Below are 20,090 nucleotides of genomic sequence, written 5' to 3' on the forward strand. Positions count from 1 at the left end.
TAGGGAGGCTCATCCTAGGAGTCAGGTCCCACGGTGTTAGGGAGGCTCATCCTAGGAGTCAGGTCCCACGGTGTTAGGGAGGCTCATCCTAGGAGTCAGGTCCCACGGTGTTAGGGAGGCTCATCCTAGGAGTCAGGTCCCACGGTGTTAGGGAGGCTCATCCTAGGAGTCAGGTCCCACGGTGTTAGGGAGGCTCATCCCGGGGAGTCAGGTCCCACGGTGTTAGGGAGGCTCATCTCTTAGCCTTGAACATGGCTTTGACCATGGTTTGAACTTGACTGTGACCTTGATTATTTTCCCCCTTAACCTTGGCCTTGACCTTGAACATGGCCTTGGCATTAGCTTTAGCCCTTGCCTTCGCTGGCTTTGGCCTTGACCATGGCCTTGACTCTCCTTGCCTTCCTGCTTCCTGACCACAGCTAGAACCTTCGAAGGGGACTTTTCAGCATACGTAGGATTTTTTTCTTAACCCTCAGAGGGTATGTGAGCTAGCCAGAGTGAGAGAGTGTGCACACACTTCGTTCACCAGTCTCGTTAGGATGTGGGCATGCACCGCATGCTGGGTTGAGATTTGAACCCTGTTTGGCTGTATAGGACCTGGTGTCCTCTGCATAGGGCTTAAACGTGAAGCAGTTTCAGCACAGTGGCTTCTTGCGTCATCTTGACCTTTTCATCAAGAAGAAAGGTAAGTAACAGTTCAGGTCAGAGCTCAGGGAAGTCATGGCCAAGCCAGGGTCAGGGAAGTCAACACAATAGTCAAGTTTAATGTCAAGGCCGGGGACAGCAAGGGAAGTTCAAGTCAGGGTCAAGTTCAAGTTCAGAATAAAGACAAGTAACTTCAAGTTTGAGGTCACGTTCAGGAAAAACCAAGTAAGTTCAAGGCCAGGGAAAAAACTAGTGACTTGAAGGTCAAGTTGAGGGGGAAAAAACCGAGTGACGTCAAGGGCAAAGGTCAAGAGGGCAAAGGTCAAAGTTGAACTTTAAAAATATCAGTCAGATGCTACACATGGAACCTCCAAAGAGTGCGAAGACAGAGGTCAGGATTAAAAGTTCAAAGGTCAAAGTTCAAGGTCACACATATCACAGGCATATCAAAATTGACACACGTATCCAAAATGACACACGTGTCAAAATGACCCCTTTCACATCTATGTTAAAGTTGACACAAATGACACGTGTGTCAAAAATGACACGTATGTCAAAAATGACACGTATGTCAAATGTCAAAAATGCAGAAATGTCATGTGTCAAAAATGGCACGTATGTCAAAATGTCATGTCAAAAATGACATGTATGTCAAAATGACACGTGTGTCAAAAATGACATGTATGTCAAAAATGACACGTATGTCAAAATGACACGTGTGTCAAAAAGACATGTGTCAGAAATGTCATGTGTCAAAAATGACACGTATGTCAAAAATGACACGTGTGTCAAAAATGACATGTGTCAGAAATGTCATGTGTCAAAAATGACATGTATGTCAAAAATGACACGTGTGTCAAAAATGACATGTGTCAGAAATGTCATGTGTCAAAAATGACATGTATGTCAAAAATGACACGTGTGTCAAAAATGACATGTGTCAGAAATGTCATGTGTCAAAAATGACATGTATGTCAAAAATGATACGTGTGTCAAAAATGACACGTATGTCAAAAATGACACGTGTGTCAAAAATGACACGTGTGTCAAAAATGACACGTGTGTCAAAAATGACACGTGTGTCAAAAATGACACGTGTGTCAAAAATGACACGTGTGTCAAAAATGACACGTGTGTCAAAAATGACACGTGTGTCAAAAATGACACGTGTGTCAAAAATGACACGTGTGTCAAAAATGACACGTGTGTCAAAAATGACACGTGTGTCAAAAATGACACGTGTGTCAAAAATGACACGTGTGTCAAAAATGACACGTGTGTCAAAAATGACACGTGTGTCAAAAATGACATGTGTCAGAAATGTCGTATGTCAAAAATGACACGTATGTCAAAAATGACACGTATGTCCAAAATGACACGTGTGTCAAAAATGACACGTGTGTCAAAAATGACACGTGTCAGAAATGTCATATATCAAAAATGACACGTATGTCGAAATGACACGTATGTCAAAATGACGTGTCAGATATGTCATGTGTCCAAAAATACACATATGTCAAAATGACACATATGTCAAAAATGAAAAGTCATGGAAGACATGTGTCAGAAATGTCATATGTCAAAAACTTTCAGCTTTTCCCCCCTAGGTGTGTTAGCTTTGGGTTGTTATATATGGCCCTATTGTGCTGAAGTATGTTCCTTCTGTCCCTAATTTTCTGTTTCCTTATAAAGGATGTTGAACTTGATCAAGGATGTCTACATTAACATGACATTTGTCCTCCTGTTACTGAAATGACAGAGTAAGTGCTAGTGTTATGAAGTGCAGTAAGGTAGCTACAGTTTAAAACCCCTTAGAGTGTGTCTCGGAGTAGCTTAAAAAGAGCATTGTAAATACTCCCCATCAAGTAATGAGAAACGGTTAAATGACCCTGATTTAACCATTGTGTGTTGTACTCTTGTAGAGAATTACAACTGTGTCAATAAAAATTAGATTAAATGAAAATATGTAGTGATAGAGAGGCGGAACAGCTGGCGCCCATGACGCTGGGACACACACTACCTGCAGCGGCGATGGGTGGTTTCCTGTGAGTCTGGGCATTCCAGAGTCAACGCTATGGAAGGCCCACCTGTAGCCTGGTGGTTAAGAAAGCTGGATCCCACATGGACATGGTGCAGTTTAAGTCCTAGACTGGTGGCTTAAACACACCAGGCGTTGGGCCAGCCAGGTGGTGTTATGGTTAAGGCAGCCAGATCCCACATGACCAACTCAACCATTCAAGTCTTGGACCCAGCAGCTTGAAACACACAGGGCATGTGTGCCCAAAATCCCCAGAGGAAAGTGGAAAAGAAAGGATTGCAACATGCTTCCTCTGTCTCTCTCCAGTGGTGCACATGCCTTATAACAAACGAAACATCAGGTGCATGTGCATGCTTGCCCAGAATCCCAATAGGAGGGAGAAGTGGAAGAGAAGGGATTGTACTTTGACCGTTCCCCATGGAAGGTTCTCTCTCTCTGTCTCTGTCTCTAGTACATGCATACATTCTCTGGCAACTTGAAAGAAAGAAAGAGTGAACACTGTTCAATGATTGTGTAACATAACTGCTTGCTAAACATGACTGCAATGTTCACAGTGCAGAGGGTCACCTGTGGTGTTCCAGTGGAATTGTGGGGGATCGCTAACAGATAAATCCCTTTTTATAAGTGAGAGGGATAAGCAGTTAGTGTAATGGCTATGTCGCTGGACTCCCATGTAGTTGACCCTGGTTCGAGTCCTGGACCCGGTGGCTTAAAACTCACATCAGGTGCATGTGCGTGTGTGCCCAAGATCCCGAGAGGAGAATGGAGAAGGGATTGCGGTGTGGCCACCGCCCCCTGGGGGGGGATTCTCACGTTCTGTCTGTCTCTCTTTCTGGTGAGCGCAAGCACCCTATAGGAGAAAACCTCTCCACACAGAAAGAAAGAAAGAAAGAAAGAAAGAAAGAAAGAAAGAAAGAAAGAAAGAAAGAAAGAAAGAAAGAAAGAAAGAAAGAAAGAAAGAAAGAAAGAAAGAAAGAAGGGAGGCAGGCAGGGAGGGAGGGAGGGAGGGAGGGAGGAAAAGAAAAGAGTTTCTATGAAAAGGTTCCCCCTTGGGTTGGAGCACCGAGGAGATTCAGTCATGACAGGTGCAGAGTGAAGACGACGGGGTGAAAGGAAGGAAGTGGGTGTGAGTTTCGTACACCACACACTGTCTGAATTCGAAAACGGTGAAGAGAGAAAGTGATAACAAAGCCTCCAGAAATCAGAATCTATCGTGATCAGCAACACAAGGGTTATCCTTAGAGATGCCCCAGAGGAAGACGCTGCGCTGAATGCTCCGGCCCTCAGGACTCCTGGGGGGTCACCCTAGAGGAAGTACAACACAGACTGGAAGACACAGCCGCCTGCACCTGGGGCTGCCCCAGCCTTTGGTTGAGTTAAGGTGACTAGCCCCAAAACTACGGACCTCGAAAAAGACCATGGTGAACCCACTCTGAAGGGGATGGAGTCTAAGTTTCCAGAATGCGTGTTGTCGTCAAATGACCAAGTTGGGAGGGATGACGGCGGAGGGCAGAAGCAGACCCACGGGCCTGTAAGAGGTTAGCTCAGCTGACTCCGGCAGGTGACAGAGGGAGAGAGAAAAGTGACAGATGAAAATAGGAATAATTTGGGCAAGTAACAGGAATTGATAGAAAAATACATGGAAATATGAAGAATTTTAATCAAGAATACAAGATACAAATTTAATAACCAGTTGTTAGATGAAGAAAATATGACCAGGTAACTGTAAAAATAGATGAATGGAAAATGCAAAGTCTGAAGTAAAACTAGAAAATGGTGAAAAAGTGGTATGTAATAATGTGTGGTGTATGATGTGAAGTTCTCACGTGGTTTATAAAGAAAACCAGAAGAAAACTAAGAGTGACTGCAGTCCCTGAAATGGTGACCAGAGGGCCGCAGCCACCTGTGAAGAAAACAGCTGCTAATTCGTCTACGCGGATGGAAAACAGGACTCACTCTCCCCAGGGCGAATGTGAAGGGACCACTGACCTGCTGAAGACCAAAGGCAGGAACGGATGTCTTGAAGCTTCAGGAGGGAAAAACAAACATAAAAAACGAGGAACCTTCACAGAAGCAAAACGAATACAGACACCTGATTCTTCTCCAGGGACCGTGGCCCACAGAAGGCGATGGAAGTCTAGGAGCAGGAAGAGGAGCAGAGGACTTTATATGTAACAAAGGAGTCAATAAAAAGAAAGGCAAGATCGTGCTGTCTTCAGACTGAGGGGAGAGGGGACTGCTCCCGTGACCTCTGCTGAACTGCTTTTCCCTCTTGTGGGAGCCCTCCCGATACTTGCAAGCGGGGCTGCCCACAGGGGTGGGAGCCCCAGTCGCTCGCAGGGTGACCTGTGTAAAGTGCACCGCAGGGTTCGTCCTGGGCGCCACGCTCTGCACAGCAAGCGTGGAGGTGGGACCTGAGAGGCAAGGTGTGCTCTCCACGTGCACACGCCCAGCAAGCCTGGGGCTTGTTTAGGGCAGGCTCTGCGTGGAAGCAGCCCTAGGAAAGGCCACCTTGCATCGGAAGCCTGGGACCCAGGGCTCATTTCCCTGAGTGCCTGCTTGATGGCAAGGCCCCAGAGAGGCTCCCTCTGAGGCTAAAGCCGTCCCGGTCGGGGGACCAGGAAGAGGGGCTCCCCTGCCGTGGGGATGGCAAAAGCCACAGTTTCGCAGCTTCTGGAACGCCCTGGACCCCCTCCAATGACTGCGTATGTGCCGTTTCAGATATTCTCAGTGCCCAGCGCTCTCATTTTTGTTTAAATATCTCCCTGACACCCAGAGGAGCGAGCGCAGAGGGTGCGTGCTCTGCGCGGGAGTGGGCCAGCCTGCTTCAAACACAGCCACGCCGCTCGCCTGCCCTGGAGCCGGGCAGTTCCTGGGGCCCATCGCGCTTCTGTCGGGGGAGGAGGAGGCCGCCCCGCCCTTAACGCGGTCGGTGTGCATTTCAGCGAACTGCCCTGTGCCGGGCCCTCGGCGCCCTCCGCATGTCTGACCCCGGCTCTCACGTGCCCTAAGTGTCCCGCGGGAGAGAGCCCGACAGCTGCACGTGGGCTCCCGACAGCACGCAGCCTACTACGCCCGCCGCTACCGTGTTACTGTAGACATGCTTCCCCGGGCGGCCGGGGTGACACTTAGACCTCAGCCGTGAAGAGGGACATAGGCTTAAAGAGCTCCTGGAGAAGAGACGAAGTGGCCACTTCTCGGCTTTTCATCATACTTGTCTGAATGCAGTCTGGGTAATCAATCAGTCTGGGTTTGAGAGTCATCGTTTTAAAAATAGCGACAGTATCTTTGCCCACAAGATTGACCTGGAAATCTTTCAAGCCCACCATGAATCATCCTCTGCCTCTAATTTGGGGAGAAAATGCAGGAAAACCTTTGCTTGGTCTAATGAACTGCTCAGCCAGCAAGAAAATTGAAATTCTGTGATACAAATCACATCCGGGTGTGTGTTCTTTTAGATCGGATTTAGCTCATTACTCCTTCCGTGGGAGCCGAATGGATTGCAGCAGTCAGTACACGCCGGCATAACGTGTGTGCATGTAGCATGGTACGCGTCGTCTGGCCCTTGCTATACACTATCGGCGAGTTCACGGGTGAATTAGGGCTAAGTGTACACTGATACATTCCTGATCTCGGGAAGGTGCTGGCTGTGGCCTCGGCCCTCTGCCCACTTAGCCCAGGGCCTTTGCCAAGATGCCGCTGCTACAAAGAGTTATCTTTGGGGCCAGCAGGTGGCGTGGTGGTCATGTCGCTGGACTCCCACGTGGCCAGATGTGGTTGGAGCCCCAGACCTGGTGGCTTGAAAATCATGCCGAGCATGTGTGTACACGTGTGTGCCCAAAATCCCGAGAGGAGAAGGCAGGAGGAGGAATGCGGCGTGGCCATCCGCCGGGTCCCTCCAGGCCAGGCGATGTCTCGCCCCCGCCCCGGCAAGCACATGTGCTCTGTGGCAAACATCTCAATAAATCACAAAGAGCTGCCGAGGTACCCGACGTCCTGCCTGCCACCAGGTGCCCAGAGTAGTTCATTCCCTCTACCACCACGTGGGACTGTGAGCTTTTCTTCCTTACGTGTATTTATTCCATGGGACGCACACAGAACGAGAAACGGCACTCCTGGAAGCCTTGGTCCCCCATCCCGCCCCGGCTTCTGCCAGCCCGGACCACAGCACACACGTGGCCAGGACTCGGGGAGGCCTCCGGATGAGAAGGGCGACCTCCCCATGAGGGACTCGCGGCCGAGCGCCACCGTCAGATCCCGGGGCTGTGGTCAGGCTCAGTGTTGAGTGTATCTCCAGCGCGGGTGGCCATTTACAGCACTTCTCTACAATTATGGAGCTGCATTACTAACTCTACTCATTTGATCAGAAATGTTAAGTCTGTACACTGACATAAGGGAGCATCACTGTTTGAAATCATCTCCAACATGAATTAATTATTACTGAGCTTTAGCGCTCTGAGAAGTACTGCTGTGGATTATCCCTGGGGTAGGGTGCTAACAGTTGTCTGGAGCTTTACCGGAGAACACAGGCCCTCACCTGAGACAGACAGGGTGGAAGGGCCAGGGGGAGGAAGGGAGAATGCCCTGCAGGGGTGGCCACGCTGCAGTCCCACCCCACCTCTCCCTCCTCTTGGGATCTTGGGCACGCGTGCACACATACCTGGTGTGTTTTCCAAGTGCTGGGTCTAGGATTCAAACTCACAGGCAGCCATGCAGGATCTGTCAAGGTCACCACGACACCGCAGGCTGGCCCCTAATTCTACAGCTAATGTGGCCTCTGTAATGTCACACCCATTAAGAAGCCCGGCCTTCCGTCTTTATAGTTCATGCCGAGCATGTGTGTACACGTGTGTGCCCAAAATCCCGAGAGGAGAAGGCAGGAGGAGGAATGCGGCGTGGCCATCCGCCGGGTCCCTCCAGGCCAGGCGATGTCTCGCCCCCGCCCCGGCAAGCACATGTGCTCTGTGGCAAACATCTCAATAAATCACAAAGAGCTGCCGAGGTACCCGACGTCCTGCCTGCCACCAGGTGCCCAGAGTAGTTCATTCCCTCTACCACCACGTGGGACTGTGAGCTTTTCTTCCTTACGTGTATTTATTCCATGGGACGCACACAGAACGAGAAACGGCACTCCTGGAAGCCTTGGTCCCCCATCCCGCCCCGGCTTCTGCCAGCCCGGACCACAGCACACACGTGGCCAGGACTCGGGGAGGCCTCCGGATGAGAAGGGCGACCTCCCCATGAGGGACTCGCGGCCGAGCGCCACCGTCAGATCCCGGGGCTGTGGTCAGGCTCAGTGTTGAGTGTATCTCCAGCGCGGGTGGCCATTTACAGCACTTCTCTACAATTATGGAGCTGCATTACTAACTCTACTCATTTGATCAGAAATGTTAAGTCTGTACACTGACATAAGGGAGCATCACTGTTTGAAATCATCTCCAACATGAATTAATTATTACTGAGCTTTAGCGCTCTGAGAAGTACTGCTGTGGATTATCCCTGGGGTAGGGTGCTAACAGTTGTCTGGAGCTTTACCGGAGAACACAGGCCCTCACCTGAGACAGACAGGGTGGAAGGGCCAGGGGGAGGAAGGGAGAATGCCCTGCAGGGGTGGCCACGCTGCAGTCCCACCCCACCTCTCCCTCCTCTTGGGATCTTGGGCACGCGTGCACACATACCTGGTGTGTTTTCCAAGTGCTGGGTCTAGGATTCAAACTCACAGGCAGCCATGCAGGATCTGTCAAGGTCACCACGACACCGCAGGCTGGCCCCTAATTCTACAGCTAATGTGGCCTCTGTAATGTCACACCCATTAAGAAGCCCGGCCTTCCGTCTTTATAGTTCAAAAGTCTGCGGATGCCGGCGTGGCGGGATATATTTATATACTCGGTAAGATTGACGTGTGAGATGTGAAAATCGTACACCCACGTAACGCGTAAACGTGAACTCTCAAAGTAGCAGCCGCCAGTAAGAATGTGCTGTCACGACAAGAAAGCAGCAGCCACACAGCCGGGGGGAGCGTCACCGAGGAAGCAGGGACAGTGGCAGCCGCTCGGCCACTCCCCGTTACTCCAGGGTGGGCAGTTGGGGGCGTCTCGCTGTTCTTACGGTACATAGCCCTGTTGGCCACTAAGCTCCCTCTTTACGAGGTTTTTCGCAATAACCCGTATGACTTGTGAAACTGTCAAAGCCTTGCTACGAAACCGTGTTGAGGTAATTTACTGCTCATTTATACCGAAAGCTTTTGTTTTTACCACTAAGCGAGGCTGAGGCTCGAGGGGTCGGGACTTCCTCCAGGATGGCGCAGCGCCCTGCTTAGCCTGTCGGTCAGGACTAATTGCATTGAACTGAGAACAAAGTCCTTCCCGAAGGGGAGCAAGCCCAGTTTTAATGAGGACTCAGAGACAGGCGTAGCTGAGAATTCGCTTCTGAGCGTGTTTTCGGCAGGATGGGGCACATTCCAGCGGCTCCTATCACTTCTACAATGAAGTGGCAGCTAAGGAGAGAGGGAGAAACCAACCCTGCTTTTCTTGGTCTAAGTCTCACTGCAGGAGGACGGGAAGGGGGCGCGAAGGGGGTACCGCTGCTCTTCGAGGTTTGGGAGGTGGTGCAGCCGTGGCCGGAGCCTGGGACCCGGTGGGCAGTGCTGGGGGACGTGGGGTGCACACACTGCTGTCGCTGCATGTCACATTCCCACAGCTTCCTGGCACAGGGCTGCTTTTTTTTATGTCATTTTTATTCAACTGGAGGCTGGAATATCTTTCAGGGAGTGAAACCGTAACACTTAGGGTGGATGGGATGATAGTGTTTGTTTTATAGGAAAATCTCTTTTCCTGGAGTAGAACAGCTCTTTGTTGAAGACAGGTATTTACGGCACTCTTTGCACTGAGGGAAGCACTGACAGAGCCCGGGTGAAGCTCCCTCTGCCTCTGGGACGGGCGTGTGCCGCTGCGGACGGCGCCTCGCCTCGCCTCGCCTCGCCTCGCCTCGCCACAGTGTGCCTCAGCAGGGCCCGCCTCCGGTCCTTCTGCGGGCAGGGCTGGAATCCCGTGGGAGGTCGGGGTTGCCCTTCCAGAGGGGAGTTTCTCTCCTTCGTGTCGTCTAGAGGCGTGTGGGAGAGTCCCAGACCCACCTGCAGGCTGTTAGTTCTGGAAAGGAGGGGGACGGTGCAGGTTCGCGCCCAGCCTGGCCAGGACGCCTGCACCTCGTCCAGCTGGCGGGACCAGGGGCTCCTTCCTTCTTCCTACCAGGAGGGGCTGGTGAGGCCGTTTCCGTCGATTTCTCTCTTCCTAGCTTTTGGGAGTGTCAGGTGGTTTTAATTTCAGGCTCGTCTCTCTAAGGTGCGGCGGAGTGTCAGTTTTTTTAATTTCAGGCTCGTCTCTCTAAGGTGCGCATGTATTAGGCTAAGTGTCCCTTAAGCACTCTAGCGGAGCCCACACACTTCTCTTTCAGTTTCGCTTTCACTTATTTCAGTGTCTTTCTTATTTATGACTTGACTGTAGCCCAGGTATGCCCAAGCGTTTGGGGTGCTCAGGCACCCCTCTAACCAGATCTGTGCTTTCCTCTCATGGGCATCGGGGAACTGTGGCTTTGAACCTTGTACCCCGGCTGTGTTGGAGGTGCGTGTGGCCCACGTAGGAGGCTGTCTTGGAAGGGGTTTCTTGGGCACTTGAGAACGAGTGGCCCGTTACCGCGTGAGTCCTCTCTGATGTCGGTGAGACCGGGTTATCTGACGGCGCTTTGACTTGGCCAGGGCTGCTTGCACTGCGGGACCCGCCCTCGGCAAGCCCTGAGCTGGGAGTGAGCGCGGAGACGCTCCGTCTGGTTTCATCGGCCGTGGGGAGAGGCATGCTGAAGTCCGGATCCTAACGGCGGGTCTGCCCGGTTCTCTCTCCGTGCATGTCGCTGCTCTGGTCTTCGTACGCGCACGCGCTATTTGCTGGTCCTTGCGTCCTTTCGCTCTGGCTGGTGCACGGGCTTCTCACGGAGCAGCTTCGCTGCGAGGTAGCTGAGCAGCCGTGCGCCTGCGGCCTTGCATCGGAGTTGCCCAACTGCGCCGTGGCCCCGCTGCCGGCCGCGGTCTCTGCACAGCACAGCAGCCTCTGCGCTCCTGGTTAAGCGTGCATGATGTACTGGCTTCCGTCACTGACTCCCCATGTGTCGCGGTCCATGCAGCTAGCATGTGGTTGCGGGTCCGTGCAGCTCACCCCGCAAAGCTGCGTCTTTTCTTGGGTGTGAGGAGCTCACGCACACTTCCGGCAGCGTGACCGCTCAGAAGCTCACTCGCTCCCTTTGTCCTGTTGGCTGTTTCCCTTCCTCGGTTGTGTCGCCTTCTTCCAACCTCATTTCACTTGTTTTTCCGAATTCCACGCTGATTTTCCCAGTGTTTTAAACACGCCAACTTTGAGATGTAACGCACCTACCGCCCATTCGAAGTAGCGATCACTGGCTGTCGGAAAACTCACGATGAATCTCCGCTTAGAAGACACACGTCAGGACTTCCCTGACAACCCAGCAGGCGGTGTTGAGCATTATTTTCAGAGTCGCTCATCATCGACACAATCTTAGATGATTTTCACCATCTCTCACAAAACATCATGCCTTTCACCACTTCCTGCCCCGTCTCCCGTAGCCCAGCCCCGGGAGAACAGCTCTACCTGCCTGCGCTGGGGATGTCCCCGGGGCAGTCACGCAGTCTGTGGCCTTCTGTGGCTGGCTCTTTCACGGACCGTGGTGTTCGTAGGGCTGAGCGTGTTGCCGCGTGTGAGAGTACGTCGTTTACATGCGTGACGAAGAGCGGCCCACGAATGAAACACCCCCCGCATCCGTCTGTCGGTGGAAACGTGGAGCCACTGTCCAGGACGCTGCTATGAGCGCCTGTGGACGAGCTCTGGCTTGAAGAATTGTTCGGTTCTTCTGGAAACGCACCAGGAGAGGAGCGATCCCTGGTCCCCCGCTCACTTTGTCAGGAGCCCCCGAGCGGCTGCGTTCAGTAGCTAGACCTGCGTCTGCATCCCGGAGCGGAGCGCTCTAAGCTGCTACATTCTTGCAGATTGTAAGACCTGGTCCTTGAGAACATCTGTTCCTGTTTCTCTTGCGTTATGTTTCCGCCTTCATTTCTTTGGCCATTCTGTGCCTCCCCGGACCCTAACTCCATTTGCCAGCTAGATGTGGGTCATCTTCGACTCCCACCTCCCGCTGACCTGAAGCGCGTGCATGCCAGAGGAGGAGCAGCTGGCCGGGTTTTGTGATAGTCCACGTGACCGTCCCCTGCTCCGTCTGTGAAGAAAGCAGAATGACCTTTGGGGAAATGATGGGCTCAATCTAGCCGTTCACCACGACTTGGGGGACAGACCTCTGCCCATCACTCTCTCCCCAGGTATACTGGCCAGCTCCGAGGACGCCAGGACAGTGCTTTCTGCCTGCTGAGATGTGTTTCTCTGCATCTTCATAATTACATTGAAGCAATTCTTAGCATTTCCAGGATCCAATTTGATACAAAGATGTAAGATTAACTCCAGGGTATTGAAAACCCGGATTTGATGAAGTGGCCTTTGTCCGCATTCGAAGCATTACTTGAGCTGAGGTAGGAAACTCCCCTGGGACTCCCAGGCTCCCTGCTGCTGACTTGTCCATTCACCTCTCCCATTACCGGCTCCGCAGCACCGGCGCTGGAGACGGATCGCAGAGAACAACCCACGCAGGCACTCGGGAGAGACACAGCCATTACGAAGACATGCTCAACGCTTATCTGAGGGTTAGGCCCGCGCTTGTCTTCCAAAGCTAACTCCCTCTTAAAAGGAAGCAGTTGTTGTAATAGAAATGTTTCTTTCCAAGTTAGCAGCGGTGTGGCCCTGAGAATGTGTGATAAGCCATGAACATTAACGTCAATTAAGCTCCTAACCCTTATTGAAGAAATTAGATACAAATCACAAACCTCATTGCCTTCACTTTGAAAAACGCTGAGCATGACACGCAGTGTCTACGGCATCGGCGGCTTTTAAAACAAAGCTGGCAGCTTCCCACGCTTGAGTTCTGAGGTTGAGGTCTGAAGGATTTACACTCATTATTTCATCCTCCCAATAGCCACAGAGAGAGACTACGAGTCCCCCAAGTCACAGAGGAGGACAAGAGGGCACAGAGTCAGCCCCTGAGCCAGCTGGCGCGTGATGGTGACAGTAGCTGGGTCCCACGTGGCTAACTGCAGGTCTGAGCCCTGGACCTGGCAGCCTGAAAGCACACTGGGCGTGTGTGCGTGTGCACCCCAAATTCCAAGTGAGACTGGGGGAGAAGGGATTGCGGCACGGCCATCCCTGCAAGTGTGTCCCCGTCTCTCTTTGGCAAAATATTTTTAAATGCCCTAGAGCAAAGTACTGTGAACCGAGGCGAGCCACCCAGTCTGACTCCAGGCCCTGTGGCTGTGCAGTAGTGTGCATTCTGCTTCTCTCTGAGATGGAAGTTTTGATGAGAAGTGAGTAAATACACGGGCCACACTGACAGACGCAGAGAGCAACATTACTGCACTGGAGTCCGTGAGGACGTCGGCAAGCAGGAAGCTACTCAGATGGGCGGCCGGCAGAGGAAAGACGCAGGGCCCAGAGGGGCTCCCTTCCCTGCGCCCCCTCTTGACTCGAGTCAAAAGTAGAAACCCAGGTTTTTATTTATGTATTGGCTCACACAATAATTATCAGTAGAAATAACCTCTTTCTTTTTTCTTTTTCCTAGAAAGTTTTTTTCTATAGGGCATGTGTGCTCGCCAGAGAGACAGCAAGTGAGAAATCCCCACCACCACCCCCCGCCCCCGGGCGGATGGCCATGCCGCAGTCCCTTCTCCTCCACCTCCTCTTGGGATCTTGCACACACGCATATGCGCCTGGTGTGAGTTTCAAGTTTCAAGCAGGGTCTGGGACTTGAACCACAGTCGACTGTCTGAGAGTCCAGCAGCGTAACCATTGTGCCATCTGCTGGTCCCAGTACTCTTTCTAGGTGCTGGTAATGAAACGGGGAGGGAAGGGTAAGCGCGGCTCTTGTACGTCTGCGGTCTTAGAGGGCACAAGGACGCTAGCCAGACGCAGTCACAGACACGGCCCAGCTGGTCACATGGCAGCGATGCCGGACCAAGGGGAGGTCCCGTGCAGACCAGCTGGCGCCACGCCCATGGCCGGGGCTGGCTGAGGCTGGGGAGGAGTCATGGCTGCAGATCCTGCTGGAGTACCCGTCTCGTTCTCTCTCTCTCTCTGTCTCTCTCTCTCTCTCTGTCTCCCTCATGGAAGAGATTACTGAATTTAAAAACTGCTGTCGAGGATAGATACAAATCAAGGAAGTTCGTCTGTGTGCCTGCTTTCATAGACCTCTTTGGGAAGTGGCTGTTTGAGCGTTGCCATCATGTCCCTTTCTTCCCTAGCAGTATTTTCACTGCCACCTGCTTGCTCTAGTCCCCCATGGTCATCCGTTCGTCTGCCCCGTCTCGGTCCTGAAGTCCGTCTTGACGTTCCCAGAGCTGCCTGTGCTTTCCTGTTAGTACCGGCACGGCGTAACTTCCCTGCCGTGTATTTTTAACCTGCTATGGTCCTTAAAGAGCCCTGTTCTTGCAGGCAGCCTAGGCAGCGCTTACTCGGGGAAACCCGGCCTTACTTGGGATCTTTACAGGTTGACGTTTGACGAGATTATTGACACGAGCTTTAAGCCTATCACCTGGCCAGTGTTTTTCTCCTAACTGTCCAATATAGGTTTGCTCACTTTTTTCTACCTCTCCTGCCTTTTTTATTAATGAAACACATTTTATGACTCCATTTATCTCCATAGCTGGCCTGGTAGCTAGAATTATTTGACTTGCTGTTTAGTAGTTCGCGTGACAATTCACTGGAACTTACTACAGCTGCTTTTCAATGACAGTTTTGCCTACCTAAATGTTTATACCTACCTAAATGAAGGTATAAAAATTTTAGAAGTCCGTATTTGTTTCTCCGGTCTCAAACACTGCAGTTGCTATAATGCATTTTACTTTTATATATAAGGGGTATCCTAAAAGCTCATGAAAATGAACTTTTTCCATATTATGGAAAAAACCTGCATGAATTTCCAATTTTTGCACCAAAATAAACTCATACTTTAATTCCACTTTTCCATGAAATTTTTTAGGTCCCTTGAACATTATATACCATATGCTACATTATTAATATTTTCTTTAAAATATTTAAATTCTGGGGCCAGCGGATAGCACGATGGTTAAGGTGCTGGAACTCCCACATGGCCCACCAGAGTTCGAGTCCCAGACCTGGCGGCTTTCTCTCTTTCTCTGGCAAAACTCGTGTGAAAATAATAATTAATTTTAAAATAATTCTAAAAAAATTTTAAATACTAAGAAAAAACAAGCTATGTAATTAGACAGGTAGTTATTTGTTAGGTCTATGCTCCCATTCAGTGTCATCGCTTTTCCTGCCTGAGAGTTCCTGTAACATTTCGTGTTTGGGGTCTTCCAGAGATCAATTCTTTCAACTCTTATTTCTGGAAAATTCTCTCGTACAATTGCTGTTGTGCATTTCACGTTTTTATGCTATAAATCAAATGTAGACTCATACGTTTTACTTCAAACCGTTGTATTTTAGAGTTAGTAAAGTTAGAGAATAGATCCTTACATGCTTCTTCATTTCTTTGGAAGGATGCAAAGAAATGGAGAGCCAGAATACATTTCTGGAGGTACTGGGTTGTCAGGAAAAGCATGGTGCGTTTTTGCATAGAGAACGATGTCACGGCTTTCCCAACAGTAATGTATTCCTTACATCTAAAGAACCTTGTATTCCTTGCTAAGTAGGTCTGCTGCCAACGAGCTTGCTCCGTTTTGGTTTATCTGAGAAAGTTTTGTTTATCTGAGAATTTTTTCTCTTTTTCAGTTTTAAAAGATTATTTTCACTGGCTTTTATTCTAGCATGATAGTCTTGGGGTTTCTGTTATTGTTTTTTGGAGTTTGTTGTTTAAGCATTTAAAGACCTAATTCCATGTTCTCTGTTCTCACATAATTTCTGATGAGAAGTCTGCTGTAAATCTCATTCTTGCATCTCGGCAAAAAATGCATCTCTTATTTTTTCTGGTTGTTTTCCTTTTGTTTCTGATGTTCAGCAGTTTGACTATGGCATGCCTACATAATACCTTCTTGGTTTTATTCAGTATTTTTATCCAGCTTGATGTCTGAGCATTTGGGATTTGTAGTTTGGTATCTGTCACAATTTTGAAAAATTAACAGCTATTATTTCCTCAAATGCTGCATTCACCAGCATTTTTATCCATTTCCTTACTTAATTTTATTGTAGTTAAACAGTTTTATCCAAGTCATTCATTTAGCCAAAATAAATTATTGGAGCCAACCAGTGGCGTGATTAAGGCAGCTGGACTGCATATGGCCAACTGCATGGTTCGAGCTCCAGACCTAGTGGCTTGAAGAACATGCCAGGCTCATACATGCTCAAAATCCCAAGAGGGGTATGGAGTACAAGAGACTGCAGAATGGCTATCCCCCTGGGGGTCATTTCTCACCACCCTCACCGCCTCCCCCTGGTGAATGCATGTGCCTTATAGCAAAACTTTTTAACAGTTCTTTCTCTGAGTTGCTGGCCCATGAAAGTTGCCTCAATTTGGACAACGTCTCGTTCCAGGTGATTATGTTGTCATGACTATATACTTTGAATTGAGTAGAAGGATGGGGTACTTCACGATCCAGACGTACATTCCCTGTATACTGACTGTGGTTTTATCCTGGGTGTCATTCTGGATCAAAAAAGATGCTACACCAGCGAGAACAGCACTGGGTGAGTCTAATCTCCTACCGTTTCGTATCATTTTAATATAGAAGCATTTGTTTGGAAAAATAGCTTTGATAAAGAAAACATAGTTTAAAAGTGAATGATATCATTTGAGGGTTACTCGAGCCACGCTTAGAGTTTTTTTAAGTAGCCGTGTTCAATTGTTCTGACGCTGGTTAAATTAAGACAGAGTTAGAGATTCACAAGGAACCAACAGTGTCCTCGACGTGATACTCCAAGGCTGGGACCGTCATGGAAACGTGGGCGCAGACGGGAACCTGCCAGCTCGGTCTGCCCACCGAGGTGCAGAAGTAGAACCTGCCATACGCTCGTGAGACAAAGACGTCCTCGGTCAAACAATCTCTCAGTAAAAGAGGCTGTGCATCAGTGTAGCGACATAGCAGCACACGAGCACGCGGTCATGCTTTACCTGTGGCCCATGTGCTAAGGCCGGTCTTGTCGTGGTATTTTTTTTCTGGTCACTGCAGTCTTTCCGTAGTTTTCGAAGTATGCAGCATATTTCTATCAGTTTTCCTTAGGAGAGGAATTTTGCCTAACTTTGAATGTTCTTATTTTTGAAAATAGGTAATATATAGGGCTATTGGACTAAATGTAGGTGTCTCTTCCTCCTCCCCCGACACCCCCTAAAACTAGAGCCACCCCAGTGTTAAACCCTTGCAAAGTCTGCCGTATTGGGTCATTGAGTAGGTCACTTTTCCGTGCTTCCTCTGTAAAAGTGCTCATGGCTTTTCAGACAATCCAACATTTGCATCATGTTTTCCTTGTTCAGCCACAAAGTACTCTCTGCGCAAGGTCAATAGCCCCTAACACCCATTTGCACAGTGGCCGTGCATGCTTACAGAGAACACACAACACACTCGGTAACCATCACGCAAAGATATTGAACTAAATTTAGCTACTACTCTTGAGGTTGCGACCTCACAGTTACAAGGTTAGGTGTCATCGTACACAAGATGTCAAGATGACATTCAAAGCAATACAACGTGTAGGTGTGTGTGCACAACCTGCGTCTACGAAAGCCCTCCAGAACTAGAGCATGAGCCCAGAGACGGCCTAGCACACAGGGCTGCACGATGCAGCCCAGAGGTGGGGCGAAACTTCATTACGACATTTAACTGGGATGCCAGGAAGGCCGTGCCTAGAAAAGACATCTCTAGTAAAGCTTGAGCCGAGGACAGCGGCATCAGGGAGAGCCACGCGCATTGTCCAAGAGGACACTCAGCACTCTATCTGCTTTTTAGAAAGACGGGGTAGCCCAGGCTCCTTCCAGTGTACCCACAACAGCAAGTACCCAATAGAAACAAGCATCAGACATTCTAGGAAGCTTGACCGTGCGACCCATCTTCAAGGGAAGAAACTGTTACTATAAAATACAGCCCTAACGCTGATCAGGAGACACGGGCTTTCCAACAGCTATTATAACAGTATTTAAGGCCTTCCAGGAAAGTACTGCCCTACTGAATACACAGGGTGTCTCAACAGAGGAAAGTATATTAAAAAACTCTAGAATCAAATGTGATATAGTAAAAAGTATATTAAAAAAACTCTAGAATCAAATGTGATATAGTAATTGCAAACAGTGACTAAATGGGCTTAGACTGAAGATGGCAAAAAATATTATGTAAACCTGAAAGCCATCAGATTCATTTCCTCGGACGTACACAGGGGCCAGATGTTCTTAATGAACGGTCTCAGCCTTCTGTGGTATGTTGAAAATACGGACAACGTGACCATAACTGAGGTTCGAGGATGACAAGAGGAAAAGAATGAGGCCAAATGTTTGTTAGGAAATAAAATTAAATTTTCAAACTGGGTGAAAAACACCAGCTTACAAATTCAAACAGGAAAAGAAAACCATCAGAGTTCACATGTTGAAAACTAAAAATAAGAGAAGTCTTGAGAGCAGTTAAATAAGGTCTCATTATATGTGGCAGGACAATCACAGGACTTGTGGCTCACATTGCATATACGAGAGCAGCCAGGGGAGAATAAATGACTCTTTAAAATATCGAGACTAAAAGAGAAAACCTGTCCATCCAAAAGTCCCCCTCCAGAGGAAGCAGGCTTCCATAATCTTGTCGGAACAGACAATTTCGGATAAGAAGCTATGCAAATTGTCACAAAAGATCTGGAACCACAATAAAAGTATGGCAGCCGTTTAGGCTAATGCAGCTGAGACACAGAAAACTGGATCTGCAAGAAGGCTGAAAAGCACACCAGAGATGGCAAATATTAAAACTTGCTTTCTATTTCTGTCCCAAGTATAGTCAAAATAGGAATACACTAAGATGTGGTTTCCGGGAACCAGCAGTTAGCGTAATGGCTATGTCGCTGGACTCCCACGTAGTCGACCGTGATTCGCGTCCCGGACCCAGTGGCTTAAAACTCACACCGGGCGCGTGTGTGTGCGTGCTCAAGATCCCGAGAGGAGAATGGAGGAGAAGGGATTGCGGCGTGACCATCCCCCCTGGGGAGTGATTTCTCGCTTTCTGTCTCTGTCTCTCTCTATCTGGCGAGCATACGCTCCCTATAGCGAAAACCTCCCCAAAAAAAAAAACAAAACAAGATGTGGTTTCCAACATGGGGAGAGATCAAATGCAGGCTGCAAATAGCAAGGAGTGGGGGCTGTGTGGACACGTGTTACTATGAGGCGACTTCAAATAAAGACTGAAATACTTAGAATTATTCGGGGCCAATGAAAAGGTTGGAAACCAGTGAACAAACAAAAAAAGCCTACTGTGAGAAAAGAAAAACTGCAGTGTGCATTACACCGAGACGGCAGTCATGCGGCTTACCATTAAAACTTGCCTCACATGGGGAAGGCCCACCATGTACTCTCAGTTCAAAGGAGAAACTGTCAGAGTGGGGGAGGAAGTCAGGCCCTAGCCTATACTGACGAAAGAGAGCACAGGTTAAATACGAGGACGCAGCGGGGTGACTTGGAAAATGGATTTTTAAAAAGATATCATATCAACAGTAAGAAAAACAAACTGGTAGACTATATGAAATAACACAAAGTAAAATTAAGGAACTAGTAGAGGGGCCAGCAGGGGGCATGGTGGTTAAGGTGCTGGACTCCCACGTGGCCAGTGCAGTTCGGGTCCCGGACCTGGCGGCTGGCTTTCTCACTTTCCCTTTCTCTCTCTCTTACTCTGTCCCTCTCTGGTCACATTTAAATAAATAAATACATAAATTTAAATAAAATGATTCTTTTTAAAAAGAAAAAAAGCTAGTGGAGACCAACGAGAAACATAGCAATAACGAGGTCAAGACCGGGGCCCGGCAGGAAGGCCCGGAGTGAGGACTGACGAAGAAAACACCTGGAGACGGCAGACACGAACACCTCTTAGAAACAGACACTGGAACTGTGAACTTGGGAGACACCATGTGCTCACTAGATCTTTTCAAAATTAGATATTAGGAAAACATTTTCCGTAAAACCACACCTTAGATTTTGTTCTCAGTTTCTAAGCATTTTTACATGGAGGACCACAGTCTATCCACACAGGACTTGGGGAGCCTGCCACCCTGTCTCACTGCACTGAACTAAGGCACTGAGTCCTAGGGGGTCAGCTCTGGGAGGCTCG

General features: G+C 49.2%; 1 protein-coding gene across 1 annotated transcript in view; it reads left to right on the plus strand.

Annotated features, from left to right (window-relative positions):
* The window catches only part of GABRG3 (gamma-aminobutyric acid type A receptor subunit gamma3), a 313,039-nt gene that overhangs the window by 281,505 nt on the left and 11,444 nt on the right, over positions 1-20,090 (plus strand). Inside the window, exon 7 of the mRNA XM_006167247.2 lies at positions 16,336-16,488. Within this exon, the coding sequence (XP_006167309.1) occupies positions 16,336-16,488 (153 nt within the window). The remainder of the gene's footprint in view (positions 1-16,335; positions 16,489-20,090) is intronic.

The sequence above is a fragment of the Tupaia chinensis genome, unplaced genomic scaffold, assembly GCF_000334495.1.
Source record: "Tupaia chinensis unplaced genomic scaffold, TupChi_1.0 Scaffold144682_1, whole genome shotgun sequence".
Lineage (NCBI taxonomy): Eukaryota > Metazoa > Chordata > Mammalia > Scandentia > Tupaiidae > Tupaia > Tupaia belangeri.